Source organism: Mustela nivalis (genome assembly GCF_964662115.1).
Source record: "Mustela nivalis genome assembly, chromosome: 12".
NCBI lineage: Eukaryota > Metazoa > Chordata > Mammalia > Carnivora > Mustelidae > Mustela > Mustela nivalis.
The window spans coordinates 5,720,796-5,730,342 of record NC_139031.1 but is presented as its reverse complement, the minus strand read 5'-3'; the positions used below and the strand labels follow the sequence as shown (position 1 = coordinate 5,730,342).

General features: G+C 61.5%; 2 protein-coding genes across 6 annotated transcripts; one reads left to right on the top strand and one right to left on the bottom strand.

Moving 5' to 3' along the window:
• The first annotated feature begins 279 nt into the window (after window positions 1–279).
• Window positions 280–4,172, top strand: ASIC3 (acid sensing ion channel subunit 3). Of its 5 annotated transcripts, XM_082693501.1 has the most exons (11): window positions 280–903; window positions 1,646–1,796; window positions 2,003–2,130; window positions 2,281–2,482; window positions 2,589–2,645; window positions 2,749–2,896; window positions 3,181–3,272; window positions 3,373–3,452; window positions 3,550–3,621; window positions 3,801–3,859; window positions 3,992–4,172. In XM_082693501.1, exons 1-11 carry the CDS (start codon window positions 370–372, stop codon window positions 4,068–4,070), a joined length of 1,602 nt encoding a protein of 533 aa, XP_082549627.1. In that variant the 5' UTR covers window positions 280–369; the 3' UTR covers window positions 4,071–4,172. The 5 variants fall into 5 exon arrangements, with proteins under 5 accessions (XP_082549627.1, XP_082549630.1, XP_082549629.1 ...); XM_082693504.1 differs by lacking the exon at window positions 3,801–3,859 and having other exon boundaries at window positions 1,646–1,661; XM_082693503.1 differs by lacking the exon at window positions 3,550–3,621.
• A 1,078-nt stretch (window positions 4,173–5,250) lies between these two features.
• CDK5 (cyclin dependent kinase 5) lies at window positions 5,251–9,493 on the bottom strand. Its single transcript, XM_082693491.1, has 12 exons — window positions 9,348–9,493; window positions 8,593–8,681; window positions 8,433–8,500; window positions 8,213–8,273; window positions 8,059–8,115; window positions 7,282–7,377; window positions 7,082–7,156; window positions 6,796–6,892; window positions 6,542–6,611; window positions 5,834–5,894; window positions 5,652–5,732; window positions 5,251–5,529 (listed from the first exon to the last, which is right to left on the bottom strand). The coding sequence occupies exons 1-12, from the start codon at window positions 9,382–9,384 to the stop codon at window positions 5,443–5,445; spliced, it is 879 nt and encodes a 292-aa protein (XP_082549617.1). The 5' UTR covers window positions 9,385–9,493; the 3' UTR covers window positions 5,251–5,442.
• Window positions 9,494–9,547: the final 54 nt, after the last annotated feature.

Here is a 9,547-nt window from a genome sequence, read left to right as displayed (position 1 = left end):
GCAGCTCCGGCTCAGCAGAGCAGTCTCCAGCACAGCGGCCCCTGCTCTCCACACCAGCTGCGCCCGACCTGGTCTCTCCCGCCGAGCTCCAGGAGCCCCAGTCCAGCGCTGAGCCTAGTGGAACCCCAGCTTGCTCCTGGAGACCATCGAGCCAAACCTGCTGCACCAGCGCCTCCCCACCTCCCGGTCTGGGCTCCTCTCCCCATCCCTGTCCTCCCCTCGCCTCATCCACAGTGACCCCCGCCTGGCCACCGCAATCCTCTTAGCACCTCCTGGTCCTCAGACTGACCCTCTTTCCTCCTTCCAAGCCCCTGCAGCCTGGTCACCACCCTCCGGCCCTCTCAGTGTCCCCCGCCCCGGGCCTCGGCCATGAAGCCCCATCCCGGGCCAGAGGAGGCTCGGCGGCCGGCCTCGGACATCCGCGTGTTCGCCAGCAGCTGCACCCTGCATGGGCTGGGCCACATCTTTGGCCCCGGAGGCCTGACGCCTCGCCGAGGGCTGTGGGCCACTGCCGTGCTCCTGTCGCTGGCTGCCTTCCTCTACCAAGTGGCTGAGAGGGTGCGCTACTACGGGGAGTTCCACCACGAGACAGCCCTGGACGAGCGCGAAAGTCACCGGCTCACCTTCCCCGCCGTCACCCTGTGCAACATCAACCCGCTGCGCCGCTCCCGCCTCACGCCCAACGACCTGCACTGGGCCGGGCCCGCACTGCTGGGTGTGGAGCCCGCTGACCATGCCGCCTTCCTGCGCGCCCTGGGCCAGCCCCCTGCACCACCCGGCTTCATGCCCAGTTCGACCTTCGACATGGCTCGACTGTACGCCAGGGCCGGGCATAGCCTGGAGGACATGCTGCTGGACTGCCGCTACCGAGGCTGGCCGTGCGGGCCTGAGAACTTCACCGTGGTGAGCTGGTCACGAGCCCGGCACTGCCAGGCACCGGGCTAGCCCCTGTCCATCTGGGACCCGGCATCCCCAGTCTTGCTAGCCCAGGCTCCTCCAAGACCAGGGGACCTTAACACTCATGCCAGGGATCCTTCCCTTCCCAGCCAGGCCATAGCTCCCCATCCCACCAGGGCGTTTCTGCTCAGCCCAGGAGACTGTGCTCCTTGGGGTCCCCTCCCTGTCACTCATCTGGACCGCAGTGTGCAAGGTCATGCCTCCCAGCACAGGGCACTCACCCAGGCTGGCTCTGGGCCCAAGCTCTGGTCCGAGGAGCCCCTGCTCCTGGGGGTTGGGGGGAATCTAGTGGGACTGCTCTAGGGCAGAAGAGCCCTCTGTGCCGGGGAGACAGCTTGTTTTCCCTCTACCCCTTCGACTTTCTGCTAGTTCTGGAGGAGGGCAGCCGAGACCCACTTCCTTTCTTGCCATTCTCCAAAGAAACACTTGTCCCATAGGCTGTGCCCTGGGCTGGGGAATGAGAGGTTGGGGAATAGGGGCTGGAGTGATGAGAACCCATGAGGGTCCCACTCTATGTGCCAGTATGAGGGACGGACTGGGGTGTTGAGATGTGGATTCAGTGGTCAAAGAGACCAAAGGGAGGGCAGGGAGAGGAGAGGCCTCGTCATTCTCAAGTTTGCCTGGGGGAAAGGGCTGGCTGGGCTCCTTGTACGCTGGTGAGGTCTGTCCCGTGTCTGCTCACCCACAGATCTTCACCCGGATGGGTCAGTGCTACACCTTTAATTCTGGCGCCGACGGGGCAGAGCTTCTCACCACTCCCAAAGGCGGCATGGGCAACGGGTTGGAGATCATGCTGGATGTGCAACAGGATGAGTATCTGCCCGTGTGGAGGGACATGGGTATGGGGCCCACGGGTCAGGCTGGAAGCGTGGCGCAGTTGGGGTACGAAAGGCTCTGGGAGCGAGAGGAGGCACTAGGAAGGGCCCCAGAGCACATTCTTTCCCGTGAAAAGGGGGCAGGGTTGGTGGGTCACATTCCTGGGGAGGGAGGACTGCAGCAGGGGGTGTCCTGAGACACAGGCCTCAGGGTCCCCTTTCCCCTGCAGAGGAGACCCCGTTTGAGGTGGGGATCCGAGTGCAGATTCACAGCCAGGAGGAGCCGCCCACCATCGACCAGCTGGGCTTCGGGGCAGCCCCTGGCTACCAGACCTTTGTGTCCTGCCAGCAGCAGCAAGTATCCCTACCTCCACCCTGCCAAGGCCCCCAAGCCCCGCCTTCACCCACCCACAGCACCTCAGAGGGTTGGGGGGTTCCCCACTCCTCTGCCCGCCAGCGCGGTGACCCCCACATTGTACCTGGTGCTTCCATAACCAACCAACTACAGCTGAGCTTCCTGCCACCACCATGGGGCGACTGCAGCTCCGCATCTCTGGACCCCGACTTTGAGCTGGAGCCTTCGGATCCCCTGGGTCCCCCCAGCCCCAGCGCAGGCCCCCAGTCTCCCTATAGTCTAATGGGGTGTCGTCTAGCCTGTGAGACGCGCTATGTGGCTCGGAAGTGCGGCTGCCGAATGATGCATATGCCTGGTAAGGGGCTGGTGGGGGCGGAGGAGGGGGTTCCGGGTCGGGCCGGGGCAAAGGGGGCTAGAGCGGGGGCAGTTCCTGCAGCTGTCTCCTCCCCCACCACCCCAAGGCGGCGCGCCAGTGTGCAGCCCCCAGCAGTACAAGGACTGCGCCAACCCGGCCCTCGGTAAGGCGCGAACTTTTCCGTCAGCCCCGCCCCTGCTCCGCTCCCCCCGCGACCCGGACCCCGGCGGGCGGGTGGCCCTGACCCAGGCGACTGTGGCCCCTAGACGCCATGCTGCGGAAGGACGCGTGCACCTGCCCCAACCCGTGCGCCAGCACGCGCTACGCCAAGGAGCTCTCCATGGTGCGGATCCCGAGCCGCGCCTCCGCCAGCTTCCTGGCCCGGAAACACAACCGCAGCGAGGCCTACATCGCGTGAGCCGGGCCGGCGGGGGGCGGAGCGGGGCGGGACCCCCTGCGGGCGAGCCTTCGTGCGCACACCCGGGGGCACCCCAGTGTGCACGTCACCACCGGGCTCCTGGGCCTCTGGGCCAGCTGTTTAACCTTCTGACACCGTTTCTCCTGCAAACGGGGTCCATGACGCCGGACGCAGGTCTCTTAAAGGAGTCCCAGACGGGAAGCAGGTCGCACACCTGTTTCCTCCCAGCAGCCGGCACCAGCGGGTGTCCAAAGAGCTTTCCTGCCCGCTTTTCCTCCAGAGAGAACGTGCTGGTGCTGGACATCTTCTTCGAGGCCCTCAACTATGAGACAGTGGAGCAGAAGAAGGCCTACGAAGTGTCGGAACTCCTCGGTGTGTGCGTGCGCGGGGGCCCACACAGGGCACCCAGGAGTCTGGGGAGGTGTGGGCAGGGCAGGTGGCTGTGGGCTGATGGGTAACCTGGGCTCCACAGGTGACATTGGGGGCCAGATGGGGTTGTTCATCGGAGCCAGCCTGCTCACCATCCTTGAGATCCTGGACTACCTCTGTGAGGTGAGCCTGAGCCCCAGCTGGGGGAGGGGAAAGGAATCAGGCCGCAGGACCTGGAGCAAGGTGTGCACTGGCCACCTCCCCCACTGCTTGCCCCTAGGTGTTCCGGGACAGGGTCCTGGGATACTTCTGGAACCGAAAGCACTCCCAAAGGCATTCTAGCACTAATCTGGTAACAATCCCTTCTTCTTGGTCATCTCCAACATGGGCGCTCAGCCCTTCCTCTGAAGCCTAGAACACCATCCCTACCCAGCTGAGGACAGATTGGTGGGGGAGGAGCGTGCAGTGACCTCGGCGGGTCCTGGGAGGGAGGACTCCTCCCCACCGCTGACCCTTTCCCTCCTCCCACAGCTTCAGGAAGGGCTGGGCAGCCACGGAACCCAAGGTCCCCACCTCAGCCTGGGCCCCAGGTAACAAGAAATGGCCCCCTATTTCAAGGGAGGAGGGGCAGGTCCCATCTAGAGGGTGCCATTCAGGTTCAGGAGGGCAAGGCAGTGGGTACACGGCCTCCCGTCCCAGCGCTGTGGTCTGGGTCCCACCAGGCCTCCCACCCCTCCCTGTGCTGTCACCAAGACTCTGTCTGCCTCCCACCGCACCTGCTACCTCGTCACACGGCTCTAGACCTGACGTCTGTGTCTTCAGGGCTGCACCCTCACATCCAGGACGTGCCCTGCCTGCTCATGTCTCTGCCCTCTTCACCCCAAATAAAGGTCTAGTGCCTCAGCCTCGGCTGGTTCTCTTACAGGCAGACTAGTCAGGCCAATGTCAGCCCTACTCAGGCCCCTACTCTCTGCCAGCCACCATCTGGTAGGCAGTGTCTGAGATGCAGGTGAGTGGCAGTCCACCACCGCAGATCTCTCTGGGAGAAGAGTGATAAGACGGCACCTGTCCTTTGCAGCCCTGTGTGAATGGGCTCATCAGAATGACATGTGAGACAGTGCGCCCAAAGCCAGGTGTCAAGTCAGAGAGGAGTCAGGGAGAGGGCAGTTATGTTGGAGAACGGCTGGAAGAAGGCTCTGCCCAGAGTCTGGAGAGAAGTAGGGGGAGCAGGCAGGGAGAGGACGGGAGGAACTACCTACTTCCAGGAACACAAGCTGCTGTCCTGCTGGGAAGATCAGGCCTCTTTGCTCATATCTGGGACCAAGGGCCAGCACACCACCCGTCTCCATGGGAACAGCTGTCCCCCCCAGCTGTTCCCCTAACCCTCACCGTCCCTTCCCACTCCTGCCAGTAAGAATGCACCTCACTACTGCCCACTGCCCCTGCTCTTTCTCTATATCCCAAATATGGGAAACTGGGGGCTGGGAAGGGGGGTTCCTAATCTCACCACATCTCTGGATCTCTCCTGTCCCAGCCTACAGCCCCGGGGATCAGGATGGGGGTGCCGGTGATGGAAAAGGGGGGGGCTGGGAAATGTACGGGTGGGATAGGGAGAGCCGTGAGGAAAAAGACCTGGTCCTCTTTTGCCCATTCTGGTGGGAACCCATCCTTACTCTGACACTGGCTGCCTACGCCCTCAAGACTAGCGCTTCTGGGCAGAGGGAGAAAGGGGGGTAGGTGTCAGCATAAGCACCAGAGCAGGGGTGCTGCTGCCCCCGAGCCCAGCCATCAGGGTGAGGGGCAGAGCCTCCAGCACCCGGTCTCAGGACACTTCGGGTAGTGGAGTTAGGACTGGACAGCGGGGCTGGGTCTGAGCTGGAAGCAGGGCTGTAGAGGGCAGGGCGCTAAGGCAGAGCAGAGACCCGGGCCCCAGCCCCGCCCCCCACCCCCCGGAGCCACTCTACCACCACATCAGCCAGACTGTGGGAAAGGAGCCAATTTATGAAATTAAGTAAAGTCCATGGAGGGAGCGACGAACACGGGCCAGAGCACTGCCAACCCAGCCAGGCCCAGCACGGCTGGAGCTCAGCACCCCGTGCCTCCCCTGCTTTTCCTCCCCTCCTGGGAGGAGGCTACAATTGGCCAGGCCCCAGCCTGGCCAAGGTCCTGGCACCTACGGGGGGCAGAAGTCGGAGAAGTAGGGGTGCTGCAGGGCCTCTTCTGCCGAGATACGCTGGACGGGGTTACACTTCAGGAGGTTCTAAGGCACGGGAGAAAGGCACGGCGGGTTCAGGCTGGGTTAACCGCCTGTGGCCCCTTCCCCCCCAATCCCCCCCCCACAAATATCTGTGGACCCCACCCTCTACCCTTGCCCTCGGTCACCTGTAGCAGATCCCTCCCCGTGGCATTGAGCTTGGGCACGACATTCACCAGGGACGTTGTGGCCGGGTACATCGGGTAGGGCTGGGGAGGGGGGGCAGGGAGAGTCAGACCAGAGGTATGGGGGCTTGGAGCTGCTACAGCTGTGGAGTGAAGAGGCCCCCCACCCCCATCCCCCATCCCACCTTGTAGTCTGGCAGCTTGGTCATGGCAGGCCACTGCTCCTCAGTCGGCGTCCCCAGAAGCGTGTCCATGGGGTCAAGGGTCACTCAGGTGGAAAAAGGCAGGTGAGGGGCTCTTCCCCTCCCGGCAGGGTCGTCCCTCACATGCCCAACCCCAGTCCCCTCACTTTATCCCATCGCTCAGGACAGAGGTGGGGCCCAGCACACTCATGGTGTTCCTGGCGTACCAGGCACTTTTCACACGTTCATACTCTGACCTCAACCCTGATGTCTGCTCCTGAGGACCCAGTCACCCCCTCCTCTGCCCACAAATAATCCTGTGGCTGCTTTGGGGTCCTTTGTCCCAAGGATTCACGTCTCCGCTGGAGGAGCATGCTCGTGGCTTCAATCAGCCCTGAGAACCGCATGCCCGTGGCTTCAATCAGCCCGGAGAAGCTCGGGGTGTCCGCTGCCCTCTGCCTCCCACCCCTCGCCCAGAGCCATGCCCTCTCCTGGCCCAGCCCATCGCCACCCTCACTCCCTGCACTCTGCTCCAGGAGCTCCTGACTCCCCTTCATTTTTTTTTTTTTTTTTAAATAAACTCTAGGCCCAACGTGGGGCTCAAACTCATGATCCCTGAGATCAAGAGTTATATCCGCTACCGATGGAGCCGGCCCGGTGCCTCCCCTGCTCTTTAGAGAGCTCGAGGGGAAGGGAAATGTCAAAGGATATCGGAAGATCCTCTTCAACTGGTCATCTACGTCGTTGCCAGGGAAAAGCGGCCGCCCCGCATTGGCCAGCTCTGTGAGAAGAGCAGGTGTGAGAGGAGAAGACACGCGAAGAAGCCCTCTTTCCCACGGTGCCCTCTGTGCCTTCTAGCCCCATCCCCAAGGGCCTCACTCCCTCCCCCAGAGGAGACACTCCAGACCCTATCTGTCCACGTGACTGGGAGAGGAAGCGGCTCTGCAGACCCCCAGCGTGTCTACCTGCGAAAATGCAGCCGGCTGACCACATGTCGATGGATGTGGAGTACAGCTTGGCCCCAAAGAGGACATCCGGTGGGCGGTACCACAGCGTGACCACCTGGAGAAGACCCCACCCACAGCGACCCCCCGCTGAGAGGACTGGGGGGGGGGGAGGGCAGGGCTCAGCAAGGGGCAGGGGGTGGGGCAGAATAATGGTTTGGGTCCTGGAGAAGGGGATGAAGGTGCTCTGCTCGGAGGGGATCCCCTCCCCCCACCCCATATCCCACACCCCACATCCCCAGCTCACCTCGGCTGAGTAACAGCGGACAGGGATCCCGAAGGCTCGAGCCAAGCCAAAATCAGCCAATTTCAGCTCCCCATTCTGGGGGGTGGATGGGGACAGGGAGAGGGGTTTGCAACAGTCTCAGGGCAGGCCTCCCGGCATGGCTCCCCTCATCACTTGTGACTTGAGTCTGCCCCATCTCCCACCTTCTCCCCAAGAGGTACCCTGTTTATGAGCAGGTTCTGGGGCTTCAGGTCCCTGTGCAGCACGTTGCGACTGTGACAGAATCCCAGGCCTTTCAGCAGCTGGAAGAGGAATGACTGGGCGGGGAGGGAGGAGTAGGGGAGGGCATCACACCTTCTGGATAGAAAGCTGCCCTCCCCCCTCGATGGGCCCTGCTCCCTTCTTCACCCTCTGCTTTGTCTCAAAACCCCACCCATCTTTCAGTGATGATGGAGGACCTGCTTTGTACTGGGCTAGGTATTAATAAGTGAACAGTGCACAGGGGCCCTGATCTGAATCTTTCTGGAATTTACAGCCTAGTGGGCCTTCCTACCTTCCTGCACTGATCTCTCCCCTAAATGGCCTCGGGTAAGCACACACCCCAGAGCCATCAGTATATATATCATGCTCTATTATTAATCAGCACTACTTCCCCTGGAACCTGGGACAAGGCACTTGGTCTTGGGCCTAGAACAGTGTCTGGCACAAAGCAAAGAATCCAATAGGTATTTTCTGAATGAATGAATGAATCTCTTTGAATCTCATCTTCTCATCTCTCAAGTGCAAATCACATCACTGATAGCAGAGTGTTACTGTCAGATCAAAGAGCGAAGATGCTTGCAAAGAGGGAGGCTCCTGGAGGACAGAAATAGAGCTTGCTTATTCCCTGACACTCCAGCCTATCCCCGCTCAGGGCCTGAACTTGGTGCTCAGAGGGTGTAGACTGAAGACAGACTCCTACCCCGCCTCCCTGAGTCTCCCAGACACCAGCCCCTCACCTTCACAATTTCAGGATCCAGATCACCATTACAGCTGTCGAAATACTTCTTAAGGTCCTAGAAAGGGGTGGGAGTGGGGAACCGGACAGAGTTTGACCTCAGTCTGGGCCCCTGTACCCTCCCAAGGCTACTGTCCCCAGAATCCCCCTTTCACCTGGTCACAGAACTCAAAAACCAAAGTCAGCTTCTTGTCGCTATGCAAGACGTCATGAAGCCTAGGAAGGAGGAAGGACTCAGCCAGGCATGTCTGCAAATGTCAGCCTCAAGTCCCTATTTCAGCCCAACCCTGATCCCAGTATCGGCCCAGCCCCTCTCTGAAGCCCCCCTCCTCCAAGTGACCACACAGGCAAGGAGGACCCTGCCCAGCTACACACCTGACGATGTTCTTGTGCTTCAGCTCTTTGAGTAGGCAGATTTCCCGAAGGGCTGAACTCGGCACTCCCTACACATGGGAGGGGGCGGGGCGGGCAACAGTCACATCCCACCCAGCCTGGGCCCTCAACCCCCTCCCTGGCCCTGAGGGTCCAGTCCTACCTCATCATCGTCGTCCAGCCTCACCCGCTTCAGAGCCACGATCTCATGGGTCTCCCGGTTTTTGGCCTTGAATACTGTTCCATAGGTCCCTGGGGGAAGAAGGTCAGGGGTGAGGAGGAAGATGGGACAAGGGTCCCAGGAAGTCCCTGTCAGGGGAACAGGCAGCGTGGGAGTGTATTTGTGAAGCCTGGAGGACTAAAGAGAGAGATTCAGCGTGAAGGCTCAGCATGGAGGAGCTCTGCCAGGGAGGGTGGGGGCAGAGAAGGTGCCTGCAGACGCCTCAAGGGTGTCTGGAGCAGGGAGAGGCTGCAGCTGCCGGCGTAGGGAAGTCTGTAATAAAGGCGCTGCTTCCGGGGGTTCTGGAAATAGCGAGCAGGCCTGGGAGAAAAGTGTGGGCCGGTAGAAATGAGGTCGGCGGTCTGCATGGACCACTGAGGCTGGGGTGGGGGGGGGGCGGCTGTGGTGGTGGATGAAAGCTCTGCCAGTGGTGCTGAGGCTCGGGGCAGGAGATGCAGGAAGTGCTAAGGTCGGCAGGTAGGTCTCAGGAAGTGCCAAGGTTGGGAAGGGGCGTCTGCGGTTAATGCTAACGGGAAGGAGAGGTGTCTGCAAGGAGTGTTGAGCTCGGGGCCAAGGCTGCAGCCAGTGCTGAGATCGGAGCTTGTGGGTATTGCTGACGGTAGAGGAGCCGGCGCTGCAAGGAGCGCCGAAGGGTCTGCAGAGGAAGATCTGGCAGGAACATCTCGTAGTCCCATTACCTTCCCCAATCTTCTCGAGTTTCTCGTATTTCTGCATCGCGGCAGCCGCGGGGACCCCTACGGGCCCTGGGTTCTAAGACTCCGGCCCCGGCGTTGCAGAGGAGGCGGCACCCCAGCCTCCGGCCCTGCCCCGCCCTCCTGTCTGCGCATGAGCTTCTGGGGCATGTAGTACCAAGGAGAGCCAGATTTCCCAGCAATAT

Bases quoted from the DNA above. Each gene is read 5' to 3' on its own strand.
- ASIC3 (XM_082693500.1), top strand. From the start codon at position 370: ATGAAGCCCCATCCCGGGCCAGAGGAGGCTCGGCGGCCGGCCTCGGAC. The intron at 1,797-2,002 runs GTATGGGGCCCA...TTTCCCCTGCAG, and splicing joins GCCCGTGTGGAGGGACATGG to AGGAGACCCCGTTTGAGGTG. The intron at 2,483-2,588 runs GTAAGGGGCTGG...CACCACCCCAAG, and splicing joins CCGAATGATGCATATGCCTG to GCGGCGCGCCAGTGTGCAGC.
- CDK5 (XM_082693491.1), bottom strand. From the start codon at position 9,384: ATGCAGAAATACGAGAAACTCGAGAAGATTGGGGAAG. The intron at 8,116-8,212 runs GTGAAAGGGGGA...ACCCCTTTCTAG, and splicing joins TTTTTGAGTTCTGTGACCAG to GACCTTAAGAAGTATTTCGA. The intron at 6,612-6,795 runs GTAGACACGCTG...CTCTTCTCACAG, and splicing joins AGCCGGCTGCATTTTCGCAG to AGCTGGCCAATGCGGGGCGG.